At 38.1% G+C, this 19,557-nt stretch overlaps 1 protein-coding gene across 1 annotated transcript in view; it reads right to left on the bottom strand.

Moving 5' to 3' along the window:
• Pappa (pappalysin 1) overlaps window positions 1–19,557 on the bottom strand; it is a 231,288-nt gene that overhangs the window by 117,462 nt on the left and 94,269 nt on the right. Inside the window, exon 8 of the mRNA XM_051188025.1 lies at window positions 1,643–1,771. Within this exon, the coding sequence (XP_051043982.1) occupies window positions 1,643–1,771 (129 nt within the window). The remainder of the gene's footprint in view (window positions 1–1,642; window positions 1,772–19,557) is intronic.

Raw genomic sequence — 19,557 nt, 5'->3', positions numbered from 1 at the left:
CTAGCTAGCTGTTCTTTTCTTCCCAATATGTAGGTTTCCAGTTTCCATCACCTCCCATACAATCACAAGTAACAAATCGAACTGCTCCTCCTCCAGCATTATTGTCAGAGACAAGCACAAGCCATAGACACACATACCACACCTGAGAGCTAATTCATAGGCTGCACATCAGTGCTTCCATCCAATCCAGAAACAAATGCACTCTTCACACCGCCCATCCCCCAACAGGAATAGCAATTGCAGTCCCCTGTTGCAAAAATATTATGTGACACCCAACAGTGCCATTTAATGAAGGAATTTGCCAATAGCTTGTTTTGCCATCTCACATGTAATGCATGTGATTAACCCTGCCAATTGTTTTAGACTTTATTGATAGTGTCCCTTGCAAATAAATACACTAGCAATGGGAATAATAAGAGACTTAATTTGGAATGATGCTCAGTCTTATTTTCATTTATATAGGAAATAAAAAGCCCTCCATTTTGTACCAGCATTTCATTGTTTTGTGCTATTTTAGAAGGAAATCAATCAGAAGTTGATGGTAAGGCTTTATGATTTTCTTGCCACTGTTTGGCAGGCAAGGAATAGACAGACCATCCTATAAGATTTTTTTTTTTTCTTTTTCTTTTTTTGCATACAGCTTCATATTTTTCAATCATAATTTCTAGTTGGATTGAAATCTTTACATATCTTGATTTGTTCACCCCAGTGTATTCATTTTCAGATTCTCTAGTCACTTTAGAATGCTGTTTAGTGTTTATAGTTTCCATATTGTATGTTACAATACTTGGTTATATTTGTGAGACTTTGGCTCATTTTCTGAACTGGTGATTGCAGATATAAAAGATAGCCAAAAAGAAATATATTTTTCAGATGTTAGCATGCCTATTTAATATAGAAGCATGCTTTAAGCAGAGGAGCTGGGTGAACAAAATTCCACATCAAAGAGGATACTGAGTGTGGTTCACAATAAAGGTTGATCAGCCCACATCCAAGATCCAGATTAGAAGTTGGGTGGGTCTTCCCTTTTCAGATGACTGACAGAGAGAGAGAGAGAGAGAGAGAGAGAGAGAGAGAGAGAGAGAGAGAGAGAGAGAGAGAATAAATTCAAATGTGGCTTGAAGGAAATAATTTTTTTTTTTTTTGCAAGAAAAGGGTCTGTATAGACCTGGCTATCCTAGAACTGGCTCTATAGATCAGGCTCTCCTTGAACTCAGAGATCTGCCTGCCTCCTCCTAAGTGCTAGGATTAAGTGTAAATACATGCTGGGCTTAGAGAAATGTTTTTTAAGATTTTCTTTTTTAAAAAAAGATTTATATAAAGCAGACAGTGGTGGCACATGCCTTTACTTTAAAAAAATGATTAAGATGGAGAGCAGATGGTAGGAAGCACATAATGGAATCTTTGGCTAAATTGTGTATTATATATTTGAGAAATGTGTGTGAAAACAGTCATTGAAATTTTCTTCCAAGGCCAGCAGATGGCTTAAAGACCAACTAACAGGTTATCGGAAAGAACAGGGTCCTCAGAGTTTATGCATAGGAAAGCATCTCCTATGCTCTGCTGGTCAAGCACCTTGTCCATCTCTTGACCTTATTACCATTTTCCTCAAACCCATTTTTCATTGGGTGGACCTACTTACTTCTGGATAATGCCATCACCACAGTACCCACTTCCATGGGTGTATATGGCAGCCGGTGATGGTTCACTCTCTTCATTTCCTGAAATGGTGATAATCTGGTACTGGTACACGTTGCCAAGTTTCAGATCCCTGGAAAATGCAAAGGAACCTAGTTAGTTAGTTAGTTAAAAAAGAAGTACAGTGCTTGGGAATTAAATATTGATCTCTTTGAGTACACTCTTTCAATCTACTTTTTTTCTTTTTTTAATCAAAGGCACATTTAGTAATACAATAATCTGTGTTATGCACTGGGTTAAGCTTCTTTGTTAAGTACAATGGACTACATTATAATGTATACCAATAAAAACAGCCTTTACCAGATGGATAACTGTATAGCACTGGGTGCTTTGGACTTTGAACTCCCTAGCTATCCTTGCAGAAGAATTGCCAAGAGTATGGGATTCATGCATTGAGAGTGTGTGTGAAGAAGTAATCCTGGTAAAAGACTGGATAGGCAAGAACACAGAAGATGTAAGGGGCACATCAGATCCTCTGAACATTACTGGATCATTTCCCCACCATTAAAGACCTGTGCAGGAGCTATACTGCCTAAGAGAAAGCCTTTTCCTTTTGCCCTGTTATTAGAGACTAACCTCTTCTCCCCACATTCCTATCCATGACTCTTACTCTTTACATAAATAACAATAGCATTCATTAATTGAATCTTGGCCCTGGGCTATGCACTTGCTATTATATTTGATTATTTGAGAATCAAAACAACCCTACATGGGAACTCACATTTTTATGTTGTTTTTATAGAGGATGAATATGAGGCATAGAAAAGTTAAGCCAATTGTTTCCAATGCATGCAATTGAGTAATAGCTTATATTTTGCCTCCTTTATCCCCACATGCCCGCTTAAAACCACATCTCTTGAAGAGAGGGGTCTTGTCCTAAAATAATAGTTCCAGAGCCTGGTACCTGCCAGACTTCCAACATGCCAAAACTGCATCTCTCCTCTGGCTTAAGACATCCAGGGCCTGTCTAGGCTTCCTCACCCAGAAACCTGACTACTGCCAACTATCCTCCAACACAAAAGCATGTTTGTGTCAATTCCACATGGCCACATCTCCACTCATATTTTCTGATAGACAGTATTCAAAGATATAGTAGGTTGTTCTTCTTTTGCATTGACTTATGTCTCAATTTTTCATTTTTTAGTGATGAAAAGGTACCATGGGGAAACCCACAAAAGGTTAATGAGGAGATTCCAGAGTGAAATAAGGTAGATTTCATAAGTGGAAGGAAGATGTCAGAAATCTCAGGATCTCCTAGCCCATCTATTATTTCAGTTGCTCTGAAGGCTGGGGCTGTTTGAATAAGGCCAATAAGGTAACAGTTGCATGGACAAAGGGCGGTGAAGATTCCCTGACACTCAATGTAGTGATAGTTAAGAGTTTATGAGCAATGAAAGATTCTTGTGGAGGACACAACCTTGGTGGAAATCATAGACACATTATCCCAAAAGGAGTTTGTGTTAGTAGTACTAGAGCAGCTATCAATATTGGGGGCAAGCTAAACATCCCTCAGGATTCTACAAGAGTTTAGGGATGAACATCCAGTGGGAGAATGCAAAATTAGCTTGGGATATTGCATAGATAAATGATGGTTGTACTGCAAACTTCCAGAATGATATCACCAGAATATCCCTTTTATTGACTTTTAATCTGTGTCTTGACTTATGAGTGACTCTTCCAAAACTACAGTAAGAGAGGGGAAAGGGTGAAGAGTCTAAGAAGATACATGAAGGCATAAGGTAAATATGACATGAGTTCTTCTATAAGCTCACCTATTTGTAAAATAGGGAGCTACATTCCAAATATGACAATGTTTTGTAATAAAATAAAAAATTTGCTTCAAGCTACACCTGGGCCACAGAGGGCATATACTCATTGTCAGAACAGATGGGCCCCTTCTGCAGAAAAGCTTGCTACAATGAACAGTGCTTCTTGTGTGTGTGTGTGTGTGTGTGTGTGTGTGTGTTTGTGTGTGTGTGTGTGTGTGTTTGTCTCTGTGTGTGACATGATAAATGACTTGCAGCTGAAATATTTAATGTGATCAGCCAATTTATTGTGGATGTCTTTGTTCTAGCCCTACCTTGGCTTCTCTTGTAGCATTTTCAGCCATGTTCCTCATATGCCTTAGCAACCACCAACTTGTAGGTAAGCAAGCATGTTTTTGTGTTTTGGCTTCATTTCTTTCATCCAGAAATCCATGGGAGATCACACACACACACATACACACAACCACACACACACACACCAAACCATTTTCCTACAGCTTGAATATGACAACATAAGCAGTGCACCTGTGTCCTCAGCAACAGCTAGGAAATGCTGAGCTATGAGCTATTGTTATAAATGGCGGGTTAGCACCATTCTAAGAGTCAGATAACACATACAAACCCTGGTGAGGCAAAGTCATGAATAGTGGGCTATCGTGCTTTTTGTACTGCAGTCTTCGACAGTCCATCCTGTATGGATTCATTGGAAAACACTCCATGCTAAACACCTCACTGTCCTTCAAGGCAACCCATTCTAACTTTTGAGAATTTTACAATCCAAGTAGTTCTTTACCCTTGGGTAAAACCTGTTTCCTAATGACTTACACCACTCAGTAGCAGCATGCACAACAATTTCATTGGGGAACTTTTAATAGCCTTTTCCCCAATTGTGTGTCTGGCTCTTGTGTTATCCGTTTGAAGCCAAATAACTATCAGAGTCAGGAGCTAATATCCCAAGTTACCAGAAAGGTAGACAGAAACCTGAATCATCCCCTTCAGTAAAAGGTGAAGCAGGCAGAGGTACAGTTGCTACTAAAATGATTATGAATCTCCTGCAACAAAACTGCAGTTTTCTTTTATTCACATTAAAATTAACATCACACAGGTGATTAAGAACTTAGACATCTTTCTTTTTTGAAAGACAGACTCATGAGTACAGAAGAGTTTGCTGGTTTGGTGGAGGTTAGAATCTTTTTCACAACTGGTCTAAAAGTAGGAAGGTAGTGTAAGGTCCTTTCTTTCAGTTGCTGCCAAGCATGGGAGAAGTTTCAAGCTGTTTCTTGAACTCCCCTCCCATTCTTACTTCTAGTCGTCCTTTCTCTGCCCTTCTAGAAGCTTCCACAGCACCCTGGAGCTTGCTACAAAGCTGAAACTTCTCCTTTCCTTCCTTTCTTTCTTTTCTAGAACTAAATCTTTCAGATTTCATCTGAGATGTGATCATTAGATTTTGACCATTTCTGATTTCCCTTGCAGAATTTATGATGTTACTTTAAATTTATCATTAAAAACATTACTTTTCATTAATATTTAATCATCAGTTTTCAGACTCAACCTGTGATTACTTTTGCATTTCCAGTTAATATATTCACACATAATGGATTATTTATCTAACATTGAGGGGCTGTTTTGTGGCTCCTTTTGCATACCAGTTTAAAACAGTCTTTCCAAGACTTAGCCATTGCTTCTGTAGAAGTGTCTAAAATGACATATCTACCTTAGGTAATTTTCAATTATTGAGCAAAATGCTTTCTCATTGGCATGATTTCCTCAGTAGTCCTTCTTAGAAACATTATCATAAAGATGGGTATAGTGACTCACATATGTAATTCTAGCACTTGGGAGGCTGAGACAAGATTGTCACAATTTCAAGGCTAGTCCAAGCTACCTAGTGAGTGATAGACCCAGCTAGGGTATGACCTGGGATTCTCTCTCTCTCTCTCTCTCTCTCTCTCTCTCTCTCTCTCTCTCTCTCTCTCTCTCTCCCCATGTATATAAATGTGTATCCAAACTTATACTGAAATATGTCAAATATACAGTATAATCACACATGGAAATTGGTTAGATTTTGACATTATTATCTTAAGAATATATATAAACAACCTAGGCCTTCTGCATACATGGGACAGTTGAGTATCATGGTCTTGTGGGAACCCTAACAGGGTCTGTCTCTGACTCTTTTGGTGACTTTTGGGAACCTATTCTTCATAGTGAGCTGCCTTGCCCAGCCTTACTACAAGGGAGGTGCTTAATCTTACTGCAACTGGATATGCCATGTTTTGTAGTATTCATGAGAGGCCTGTCCTTTTCTGAAAAGAAATGAAGGAGGAGTGGATTGAGAAGGTACAGAGGGGAGGTAGAGGTAGAGAATGGCAGGAGAGGAGGGAGGGAAATTGTGGTCAGGCTGTAAAATGAATAAATAAATTTAAAATAAAATATAAGGTAAGATATAAAAACCTAGATGTCTAAGCACCATTAGGATTAAACATGTACATATTCACTTTTTCAAAGGCATATGTTAAAGTTATTGATATATAGTCAATATTATGATAGGTCAATTATTACCTATAGAAACTCATCATCAAGTTATTACAATTCCTGGAGCCTGATTTTCAAATCAGGGTGTGTTACTATTACCCCATACTTCTATGAAAACATAGGATGAAAAATATGGCAGTAGGGTAGGAAGAATAGAAGACAGACCCTATTTACACTATGGTAACACCCTCCTGAGCACCTTGAGTATTTTTCAGTATCCTATTGTTCCCATATTGCAACATTCATGTATCACAGTGTCTCAAGATGGTATCTATGTTCAAGTCCTATTTTATTTCTTTAAAACTCAACATTTTAGATAAACTGTAACTATAGTTTCAATTTGCTCCTGACTTGCCAGACACATGTTATACTTTGTGCCTATAGTTTCAGTCAGAAGAAATATTCCTTGAGCAATTGTTATTATTATACCTTCTCAGGTGAAGAAACTAACACAGTAAGGAAAGAATAAACTACCTGCCATAGCTTTTGCCATGGGCAGAAACTTGAATGAGTTCTATATAACCACATCCCAAGACAGTGTTTATTTTAGTTACAGAGGTTCCAGCCATTACATACTTGAAAATACAACAGACAGGAAATTAAAAGCAAGAATCTGTGACCTAGAAGGGTTTACAGAGGAAGTCCACTTGCAAAGGCATAGAAATCAGAAGACACACATTCTTTGTTAAATACTCTCACTGATTCAGGGCCTGAGAAGTCAGTACTTTGCTTGAGTGTCCGTTGCTCATTTATGACATAGAGTTTGTGAGAAGTGTAATGCCTAGATTGTCAATCTTTGGTTACAATTTAATCAGGTCTTCCTGGCTCAGACTTTATACAAGTTAGAAGCTGCCACCATAGTTAAAATTCTGTACTAAGAATGGGTGTAGGTCAATAGCTACCACCCAGACTGTCTGAGCTGGAAGATACGATGGTGAGACCACCTAGGCTGCCTCTGGCTCAGGAAGATCCCAAACATCCTGGTCCTGCCTACGGCTAAGAGTCAGAGGGTAATGCCTAGGCACTTTAGATACCAACTTGGAGCCAAGAATGGGAAGGAAGGAAACAATCACTTTTCAGGTCTGAGAAAAAGTGCCAGAGACTTCATAGAAACCCTTAGAACTGTTTTAATTAGAAGACATATCAATTATACAGAAAAGTGTGGGGGAAACCAACATCAAATGTGCAAAGACTTCCTCTCCATCTCTGTCAAATGTTATATTAGGCTATATTTTATTTTTATATCCATTTACTTTATATCATGTTTACTTTGTATATATGCACTGGTTTACACATCTTAAATCTCAGAGAGGTTTTGTTTTGTTGAGACACGCTCGATGTCCTGTAACTTACTCTGTAGACAAGGGTATTCTAGAACTCACAGAGATCCAGCAGCCTCTGCCTCAGCCTCCCAGAGTGCGGAGATCAAAGACAAGTGCTGCCACTGTCAGGCTAAGGTTTTAATATTATATTCATCACTGTGTAGCTGTTTCTCCATCCACATTGTTTTGAGATTACACATTGGCACAAGTAGATTCTGTTCATTGTTTTCGCCACCAAAAGTGTACTACTCTACAAGCAAGTCACACTTTCAGTGGTCATTCTATACATAATGGGAACCTAGGTTGATTCTTTCAATATCATTGTTATGTAATACATTTGTTTTTTATTTTCAACAATGTTGCTTTAAACAATTGTGTTCACATTCCTGTGGACTCAGAACAAGAGTTTTCTGAAAGAAATGCACCAAACAATAGCATTATTAGGCAGGGAGTACTTGCATTTTCAAATTTATTACATGTTGCCAAGTTGTTCTCCCAAATGGTTGCACCAATTAGCAAGCCTACCAACATACTTCCCCCTGCCTCGGTCTTCGCCAGCACTCCGTTCTGCCAAACATTTAGTTTTTTTGCCAATCGGCTGTTATTAAATTATATTTAATTATTGTATTATTTTGCTGTTGCTTCATTACTATTAAGACTGAGTAACTTTTTATATAATGGTTGGCCTCATACATTTCTAGACCCAAGGATTGCCTGTTCATCCTGTTGCTTTTTCAAAATTAGGTTTTCTCTATTAATATGTAGTCTGTTGACATACACAGGATAGGCATTATTTATAAGTTATAACTTTGAAAATGTCATTTCTAAGTCTCTTACCCATACTTTGTTCTCTGCTTATGCTGTTTCATAGGACAGTGAATTGGTTTCCTTCATGATTTGTGCTCCAATATCATAAGATTGCCTCTTTAATTAAAAAAAAAATTAAATGATGTGCCTATGAGTGTCTGTGTTGGGGTATGAGCAAGTGTGAGCATGTGTGAGTGCAGGTGTTCACAGCTCCAGATATAGGCATTGGATCCCTAGAACTATTGTTACAGGTGGTGGTGAAGTGCTCACCATGGCTGCTAGGAATAAAATTCAGATGCTTTGCAAATAGGTGCTCTAAACCACTGAACCATCTCTCTAGCTCTCTAATTACTTTTAATTAGCAGTTAGTTTGCTTTTTTTACAAGTATTTACTTACACATTATCTCATTGCATTGGTCTTATTCATTATGTATTTATTTATCATGGGTATGGGTGCATGTACAAACCCATGATGAATGTGCTTGCCTGTAGAGGCCAGTAGTCAGTCTCAGATAATCTTCCTCAATTGCTATTCATCCTTAGTTCTTGAAATAGAATCTCTCATTCAACTTGGAGCTTGTTGTACCCAGAATTGCTATGTAGTAAGCCCCTAGAATATGCCTGCCTTTGTCTCCTCAGCACTTGGGTAACAGGGGCCCACTACCATGACTGGCTTATTTGTGTGTGTCAGGGATCTGAACCCAGATCATCCATATTTGTACAGAAAACACATTACCTACTGAATCATTTTCTTAGCACTGAGGTCCAGTATTACTGTCGTACTGCCAGTAGCAATCTATCTTACTTTGTATTATCTACATAACAATTTTGATTTGTATTATGGATCCATCCTAAACTTTGTTCTCTTCATTCAAAAGATTATTTGCTCTTTTATTGAGTTATGAGGTTGTGTTTTAATGTCTAATGGGATTTTATTCAAATTTTATTGAATATATGTATTCAAATATATGTATTTGAAGAGAAAGAGCAGCTTTCTAATTTAAATCCTCCCATTAAGTCATACAACATATCATTTTATATATTTGAGTATTTTTTTTGAAACAGGATTACTTTGTGTAGCTTTGGAGCCTGTCTTGCAACTGACTCTGTAGACAAGGCTAGTCTTGAACTCACAGAGGTTCACCTGCCTCTGCCTCCTGAGAGCTGGGATTAAAGGTGTGAGCAACCACCACCTGGCTTGAGTATTCTTTCATGAACATTTTAAAGCTTTTTTCTTTTTTTGACAAAAATTGTGATGATTTTACTTATTAGGAGTATACCCTTAATTAGACATTTTATGGATGTCAATGCTATTATTAACTGAAGCTCCATTTACAGACAGAAATCTATATGTATTACAATTTTCTAGGAATGAGAAAAAATTAAGATATAATTAAAGCCTGTTTGGAAGTCTTCATGGACTAGTTCATTAATTCCAATTACATATTGACTCTGTCATCTCACCAGAAGAGGAAAGACAGCTTTGTTGTCTGTTTCATTTAATACTTGAATACTTCTTTTTCAAGTACTGAAGATTGGACTCAGGGCTGTGCACAAGCTAAGGAAGTGTTCTCCTTCTACCACACCATATCCTTAACTCTGTGTCTTCCTTCATAGTCCTGTCTACCTGGAATCCAGGAAATCACTGGGCATTCTGGATTTGATTTGACCCTTTGGTTTTAAAATTCCTTATCTTTGTGTGTGTATGTGTATGTGTATGTGTGATGCTGGCGATCAAAACTAGTACTTCAGACTTGCTAAGCTAAGCACTGTACATTGAACTACAACCCTGGCCCACCATATATATTTACTTATTTATATCTGTACTTAGCAAATGACTTCAACTCAAAATTCAAATAATTTAATCATTTAGATTATCAATAGTGGATGATGTAATTATCATTCTAGAATAATCCAACTAGAATACTGTAACAGTCCATCTAGAACAATATGTGTTTCTGTGAGTGTGCAGATGTCGATACTACTGAATTCTGTTTGGTAATATTATACATGAAGTTATTGTTGCTTAGTCATAAATTTCATCAACTGAAAGTTTTATAGTCTTTTTTATTTAGTTGATTCTTTATATGTGGGCTAACAAAAATGATATGATAAAAATAAACATAAAATATCACTTTCTATAAGATCCTAATTCCTTAATATTTACTGAGATTTGTTTTGTTGTCTAATGAATGGGGAAAATTCTAAATATGTGTATTTGCAAGTTAAAAACACTTACAACTGATCATATTAAAAAGAACAGACTTAAAAGAACAATTATATTGTGTAGCTAAAATTTTTCTAGCTTTCCACTTTACTTTAGTACAGTTTGTAATTTTCCATTGAGGCAAAGGGTAGCTGAGTGATCTGTCCAGAACAAGGAGAGAATGATTTAAAAGGAGGATCTGAACTAAACAGTTGGGTTTGAGGTTCTAGGCCCCTTACCTTGTTCATATATTCTAGCTGACTTCTTGAGAAAAATACATTAGTGAGACATGCACTAGTGGACAAAAAAGCTCAGAACATTACAGCACTGGATGAGAGTTCATGCTCTACTCTATGGCTCTAAAGTGCTTTAGAGATCTGCAATACAGATTAACATATATTATATGTTACATAATGTATTATATATTATATATTTTATATAATTATATATAATAAAATGTATTTAATCCCAATGCACGCTTTGGGGAGTGTTTTTTGTTGTTGTTTTTGTGCTGATTCTTGAACACAGGGCCCTGTGACTACTAAGCATCTATTCTATCACTGAGCTTCCTCTACAACCCTCTAACATATCTCTAGAGTGGGAACTGACATTTATTCGCAATGAGAAAGTGGTAACACACTCTTTGAGTCACCTGACCTGCAGCAGACAGATGCTTCCTAACATCGAATCTCCTAGAGGGACCTGGAGGCAGAACAAAGCATCAGCCATTGGCCCCCATTCCTGTCTTGCCCCTCCAGCTTTTGGTAGAGAGAAGAGGGAGAGGTGCCACTTTTACTCATTGGAAGAAGAGATGTGAAGAAGACAATATAAGAACACATCCAACAACAGAAAGACTTATATGACATCACCAGAGTCTAGGGATTCTAAGCCAGCAAGACTTGTACATCTGAAGGCAGAAAAAGCAGAAGAGAATGACTTTAAAAATAACTTCATGAAAATGATAGTCAAATAGGACATGAGAAAATCCCTTAAATAAATGGAAGGAAAAAAAAAACCAAAAAACAAAAAAAGCAAGAAATCAACACATCTCTTAAAGAAAGCAAAGAAAGCCAAGAAAAAATAATCAAACAGATGAAGGAAACAATTCAAACAATTCAAGACCTGAAAACTGAAATAGAGACAATAAACAAAGCACAAACTGAGGGAATACTGGAAATAGAAAAGCTGCGTAAACAATCAGGAAGTACAGATGCAAGCATAACCAACAGAATACAAGAGATTGAAGAGAGACTCTCAGGCGCTGAAGATAAATTAGAGGAAATAGAGTCATCGACCAAAGGAAATCATAAATCCAACAAATCCTTAACAGAAAATATGCAGGAAATGTAGGACACCATGAAAAACCAAACCTAAGAATAATAAGTGTAGAAAGAAGACAAAGAAGCCCAGCTCAAAGGGGCAGAAAACAAATTCATAGAAAATTCAACAAATCATTGAAGAAAACTTTCCCAAACTGAAGAAGGACATGCCTATGAAAGTACAAGAAGTTTACCTATGAAAGTACAAGAACACCAAATAACATGGACCAAAAAAAAAAAAAAAAAAAAAAGTTCCCTTGGCACATAATAATCAAAAATAATCAAAACATCAAACATACAGAATAAAGAAAGAATATTAAGAGCAGAGAAGATAAATGACCAAGTAACATACAAAGGAGGACCTATTAGAATTACACCTGACTTCCCAGTGGAAACCCTGAAAGCCAGAAGGTTCTGGATAGATGTTCCACAAACACTAAGAGACCACTGATCCCAGCCCAGACTACTTATACCCAGCAAAACTCTGAATCACTATATATATAGAAAACAAGATATTCCATGACAAAACCAGATTTACACAATACATATCTACCAATCCAGCCCTACAGAAAATTATGAAAGGAAAACACCAATCCAAGGAAGTTAACTACACTCACAACAACATAGGAAATAGATGATTCCACTTTACTAGAAGCCAAAAGAATAAAAGTGGAGCAAACCTACACACAATACCATCATCACCACCAACAAATCCAAAACAATGGTACTTAATTTCTCTCAATATTAATGGTCTTAATTCGCTTATAAAAAGAAACAGCCTAATAGAATGGATATGATGATAGAATGCATCTTTCTGCTGCATGCAAGAAACACACCTCAACTTCAAAGACAGATGCTACCTCCGAGTAAAGGGTTGGGGAAAGATTTTCAATCAAATGGACCCAAGAAACAAACTGGTGTAGCACTCCTAATATCTAACAAATTAGACTTGAAACTAAAATCAATCAAATGAGATGAAGAAGGTAATTTCATATTTATCACAGGAAAAATCCATTAGAACAAAGTCTTAATTCTGAACATATATGCCCCAAATATAAAGATACCCAAATTCTTAAAAAACATTACTAAAACTCAAATATCACATAAAACCTCATACACTGATAGTGGAAGACTTCAACACCCCACTCTTACCAGTAGACAGGACCATTAGACATAAAATTAACAAAGAAGCCAAAGAACTAACAGAAGACATGACCAATTGAGTTTAACAGACATCTATAGAACATTCCATCCAAACACAAAAGAATATACCTTCTTCTCAAATCCACATGAAACTGTCTCTAAAATCGATCACATAATCAGCAACACAGCAAACCTAAACAGATACAAAAAATTATGCTTTAAAGTTAGAATTTAGGAACAACACAAATTGCAGAAACCCTACAAACTCATGGAAACTGAACAATGAGCAATTGCACCATTCCTGGGTCAAGGAAGGAAAAAAAAAAAAAAAGAAGAAGAAAAAAAGGAAGAAATTAAAGACTTTTTAGAATTCAATGAGAATGAAGACACAGCATACTCAAACATATGGGACACTTTGAGACCCCACTAGGAGGAAAGTTAAAAGTATTAAGTGCCCACACGAAGAAACTGGAGAATAGTCACATTAGAGAAAAATGGGAATTAGTTTACCACAGGACTTGGCAATCCCCTTCTTAGGCATATACCCAAATAATCCACATCCATGCAACAAAGACATCTGCTCAACTATGTTCATAGCAGCATTATTTGTAATAGCAAGAACCTGGAAGAAACCTAGATGCCCTTCAACTGAAGAATGGATAAAGAAGATGTGGCACATCTACCCAATGGAATACTACTCTGCAGAAAAATATAATGGAATATTGAAATTCGCAGGCAAGTGGATGGCACAGGAAGAAACCATCCTGAATGAGGTAACGCAGTCACAAAAAGAGGAACATGGTATGTACACTCACTCATATATGGATTTTAGACTTAGAGCAAAGGATCACCAGCCTATAATTCACACCACCAGAGGAACTAGGATACAAGGTGTATTCTAAGAGATTCATATAAGGTCCCTCACAGAAGGGGGAAGGGACAAGTCCCCCAGAGCACAGGGGAAATGGGGGCAGTGAGAGAGATAAGTAGGAGAAAGGGAAGGGGAAGAGAGGAAATTGCGTGCAACTAGGAAGATTGAGTCAGGGTAGCAATAGAAGACAGAAGAGAGGGAAACAGAGAGAGAGAGAGAGAGAGAGAGAGAGAGAGAGAGAGAGAGAGAGAGAGAGAGAGAGATCATAAAAGAGAAAGCCATATTGGTTTGAAGAGAAAACTGAACCTAAAGAAAGGTCTAGAGACCTACAAGACTGCCGCCAACTAACAATTTGAGCAACTGTGGAAAGGCTACCATAAATGCCCTTCCTGGATAGTGAGATCAACAACTAACTTATCCACCATCATGGAGCCCTCATCTAGTACCTGTTGGAAACAGAAGCAAACATCCATACCTAAACCAGAGGCAGAGGGAGAGGACAAGACCAGGATGCAGGAACACATAGAGATAGCTGACCTAAATAAGGAGGAGCTAATGGGCCCCCAGACTGATAGTTGCAAATCCAGCATGGGACTGACTGATAATGAGATTGACGACTATCTTATATGCCATCCTAGAGTCTTGATTCAGTAGCTGATGGAAACAGAAGCAGACACCCAAAGCTAAACACTGAGCTAAACTCCTAGAATCCAGTTCAGAGGGGGAGGAGTGATGAGCAAAGGTGTCAATTAAAGCTGGAGAAACCTACAGAAACTGCTGAAGTGAACAAGGGGGAGCTCATGGACCTCAGACTGACAGGTAGAAAACCAGTATAGGACTGACCCAGACCCCCTGAACGCATGTTCAGGGAGTTGGGCAGTATATGGGACCTCTAGTAGTAGAACTAGGATGTATCCCTATTGTACAAATGGACTTCGGGAATCCATTCTCCATCAAAGGATACTCTCTTTACCTAGAGATATGGAGGAGGGCCTTGGCCCTACCCCTAATGACTTGACAGATTTTGATGCTCCCTCATAGAAAATCTCACCCTCCCTGGAGAGTGGATGGAAGGGTAGGCAGGCGATGGAACTGGAATCAATATGTAAAATAAATTATAAAAAAGAAAATTAATGAAAAAAGTGATAATACATTATCACAATTTATTAACTTTCATTTGACCATAAATCATATTCAATCCCCTAATATTTAACACAAATGGAAGTGGTATGTAGAGTATTTACTTTAAAAGTAAAATTTCTGATGACAGCCCTGTGAGATACTCATCTTTACATCTACCTGTTTAACGTATAAAAACACCTAAGTTATTATACATACAAAACCATAAATTTATAGTAATATTAATCTCTATTGCTCATGATCATAAGAAGTCAGTCTAGCTAGCTACATCCTCTTTTTCAATTCTGCACAAATACATTTGTATCATTCCATTTGTTTGTGTACCCATCCACTTACAACACATTTTTTTTAGGAAAACTTGGACCTTTTAGATTCCTGGGTGACTAAGTGAACAAAATGTGGTGCTATCATTAAGATGTTCTTTAGAAGGGAAAATATTAAATTCAATGCATTTAGCTTTATAAATACATAGATGCTGCAGGATGAAGGTTACTATATCCTGGGCTCATGAGGAGCCTGGATAATTTCTCACAGAGAAGTTCATTGTGCTCACATGACTGCAGAATTGTCAGAGTTCAAGGCAAAAGAACAAGAAATTTGGCTTTTCTTGTAGTGCATTTGGTATCAGAACAGTTGGTTTGGGGAGAGAGCAAATGTTCCCTATCGAATAGAAAAGTAGGTTTGACATTATTGTAGGTAATTGTCATATCCTACTGCATTTTAAGGGAACTAAAACTTCTAATTGCATTCCAAATCTCATGCAATGTCTTTGAAGGCATGAGTAGTCTACCCAAAGAATGACCTTGGACAGTAAAGCTACACTCAAGGTTTTTATGTGTGATTGTTATACAGTGTTTAATTTCAGTGTGATCCTCACCATGAATTATTAAAGGAAAGTTCTATTTCTATTTCAGCTTGGGGGTACTTTATCTTTTGTTTGTGAGGCGGGTGATGGATTGGCTGATAAAGATTTGGTGTAAAGTACCGTCTTTGGAAGGAGTATCTTAAGAAGCAGTCCAACAAGTACTGGATCAACTGGCAAGAAATGCACCCATGATTCCATTACTAACTCTGCTGTGAGTTTGGACAAATAGATTTTTTTCTATTCAGTTTGTCCTCATTCGGTTAAAAATATGAAGTTTATGAATGATGGATAACACTAAGTGAAGACACTGTCATTGACTTCAAATAGTTCAGAGAGCAAAATGGGAGATAAGCTAAGTTGAAGTGGTTGAAGTACAAGGTACAGCTTGAAAACTGTTAACACAGAGCAGGACCCAGCCATACATATTAAGAGTGAGAGGCTGAGATAGACCTCTTTTTGGTTCCTGGACTTAGCTGTTTTCCTGGTATAAATCTTAGTTCCTTGTTAAAAAAAAGCATTAAAAAATGCTTTCTATCCATCATACTGAATGTGTGTTTACTTGTTGAAGTCAGAGGACACATTAACCAGTGTAGTTATATATTAGTTTCTAGCAGTGTCTGGTATATAACACTTTTCCATAAGTGTCTACCAAATAAATGAATAGTTTGAAACAGTACGTTGAGAGGGAATAGAAGATATCAATGATGACTATGCTGTTCTGAGCAGCAGGAACAACCTATAAGAAGGCATATGGAAATCTTTTAAGATAAAAATCAGTAATTGAAACTGAGCTTTCAGGTTACCCACAAGAAGAGGAAGCCTTTACTACAATGGTCAAGTCAGACCATACAGTCAATGAGGGGTTTCCCAGTCATGGGAGCTCCATTGTAATAAGAACAGAGCTGGATGTAGTGAATTCCCAAGCTTCTTCCCTACCTACAGATGTCAAACTCAAAACTCAGGTGTACTAACAGTAATAGATATACAGACTCAGCATCCATCTGTGTACTGCTCTAGAAATCCCCCTCCATCCATCCTTTCTCCTCTCCAAGCCAGGTACTTGGAAGACATCAGCCTTTGTACACAAATGTATATTTATTGATGAGGTCCTATTGCTAAGAAGGATTCCTTGCTTTGTTTTGTAGTAGCTATCATCTTATTCTTCCTGGTGATCAGTGCATACCCTGACTTCAACAAATGAAGAAAGACATATCAAGATCTGAGACTGTACTGAGCATTCATATCTCTTCACTATGGGACTGGGGCAGAATCTCTCACACAGGTAATGCAAAACTCATTCTTTTCATATTGACAAAGCTGTTCTTACTTCGTGTAAGACCCGGAACAGAGCAAATATATACCCACAACTGATTAATTCCAGCAGTCTTTGATATAATTGTCCAAAGCTTTTCCCTGGTACCAATTTAAAGCCCAGTAGCAAATTTAATAAAACTAACAGTTTGCAGCCAAGGCCTTTGTATTTTGTTTTAATTATCTTTTACCACCAATTGAAATGATTTTCTTACTTTTTTTTGGTGCAATGAAATGAAACACAAGGGAAAGAATGGAGAGACAATGTGGAAATTATAAAAGATCCCAAGCTTAAGATCCTGGTATAAGGTAACAGGCATCCTGTGATTTTCCTGGTTATTCCTGTCATGCTGAGCTTGGAAAGGAGTATATTTACCACTTTGAGGGAAACTCCACACCTGGATAGCATTAAAGCCAAAGAGAGGAAAGCATTCCCAAGGGACCCTCTTTTTTTTTTTTTTTTTTTTTTTTTTTTTTTTTCCTGAAGGCAACCGAGGAAGGTATTTGACAATTTCCCCAAACACTTTGCTGGTGATGGACGGGTCACTTGATTATAGAGCAGAGACTTGTGACAAGCTTCTTGATCGCCAAGGACTCTGGGAGCCAAAACATCAGATATAGTTGGATGTAAACAAGGCATGCAATATAGTGTGAAAATCGAGGCCAAGTTGGGGCCAGCCAGTACAGCACAGGGCCCCAGTGACAGCTGGTGATGGAGCAGCACAGAGGAGTTACTGAGGGCTAGGGGCCGGAGGAAAGCAATCTCCTTTCTCCTCCCCGTAGCCTTTCTGGGTGGCCAGAAATTTTATTACTGGCAGAGGGCGAGCCCAACAGCATTTTTGAATTTGGCACCACATCTAAAACCATTTGGGGGCTGGGCTTCCCTTTCTTCTCTGCCCCCAACATCCCCACGGACGCTTTGGGTTCGGTGAAAACCCGCGTGCTGTTAGCAGGCTACATTTCCCCCTCAATTTTGAAACCCATGTGTGCTTGGGGAAAATGTAATCCTTATGTTTCTGATTCATTTACACTTAACTCATCAAAACACTATTTTGTAAGAACTATTTGATGTCTGCAGACTCTGCTGAGCCACTTTGTAAGCCCTGCTTCTTATAAGCAGGAAGTTACATTTCTGTTGGGGTGGTGTGGGGCCTTGAACCTCCAAGGTTGAGTTTGTTTTGAAATGAGGACTCCTAGAGGGTCATGTGGACCATGAACTTGACCAAATGTACTTGCTTATTTCCTATGCACCCCCTAGCCCTCCCCAGCTGCCATGAGGTTACTACATCAACTTTCTGTGATTTCAGTATGAGCAAACATACTGATAATACTACTTCATGATCAGGGCTAGCTGAGGTCCTCTTAGAATCCCAATGTCTAGCCCAACCCCAGCATCTTTGCTATGCTGGAAAGGAACACCTGGATTGGAGGTCATGAGTTCTATGTTCCATTCTGCCACCAAATGGCTGTGTGACCCTGCAGGAGTTATCTTTTCTTTCTGGGTTCAGTTATCTCTTTGGTTGAATTGTCAACAGTGACTAGATGATTTTCTGTCCTCCTTAAAGTTTGAGAGTTCTGGAGTCTAATTTCTAGATAATATATTCAAGCCTCTCAAACAAGCTGCTTCAAAATTTTGGTGGCTGAGTTTTTATCTAAAGATCTAAGCTCAGGCAAATGTACACAAAACTGTGGAGATCTGAGTCAAACTCCAACCACTGCAAAGTATCTCACTGTGGATTGGTATTAAGGCAAGAGAAGTCATCTCAAGTCACACAGCAAGCTGATGGCAGAGTCCAGTATACCAGAACACAAAGTCAAAAACAAGAAACACATCAGTAGCTCCGCTATACATGAATTTCCTGGTATTTTTGATAAACATGTTTGTATGGAGGCTACTGACTGTGTTCTTCATAGAACACTGAAGCTGGGGCACAAGAAAAACTAAAACCTACTTCCCACTTTGACAGCAGGAATGTGAAAGCCGACATCAGGGTGGAAGTGTAATGGCACTGCTTTGCATGAAGCACAGGGAGGTAGTGTCTGGCTTGTATTAAAGCCCATGAGTGAATGATTAATCCTGGGTAGCAAACAAAGCCAGAGCCCTGTAACATTAGAGGCATTAGTGCTATGGAAGATTAACCCTACTGCCCCCCAGGGGACCTTTTCAGAATATTGGAGTACACTTTGAGAACCAGTGGGTGATGAAAACTGGTGGTCTCACAAGTCCAGTCTATTTACTCCCAACACACACACACACACACACACACACACAGAGAGAGAGAGAGGGGGGGGATGAGGGAAAGAGAGAGAGTTAGTATAGATATGCACAGAGAGACAGAGAGGCTATCAGAGAGACAGGCGGAGATGCAGAAATAGAGACATCAGAGAGAAGAGGTCATGCATACATGCATATATATGTGTGCACAGGGAAGTACTGTAAACCTCATTTACCCCTGAATTTCTTTTTTTTTTTCCCAATGAAAAGTCTGTTTATTCATTTGTAATAGATGTCAATATGTTAGTAGATACTTGGCTAAATTTGTGATGCAAAAGAGAAGCTGTGCCTTAAAAATA

Source organism: Phodopus roborovskii, unplaced genomic scaffold (assembly GCF_943737965.1).
Source record: "Phodopus roborovskii unplaced genomic scaffold, PHOROB, whole genome shotgun sequence".
Classification (NCBI taxonomy): domain Eukaryota; kingdom Metazoa; phylum Chordata; class Mammalia; order Rodentia; family Cricetidae; genus Phodopus; species Phodopus roborovskii.
The sequence above is the reverse complement of the archived record's forward strand: the minus strand, read 5'-3'. Positions and strand labels throughout refer to the sequence as shown.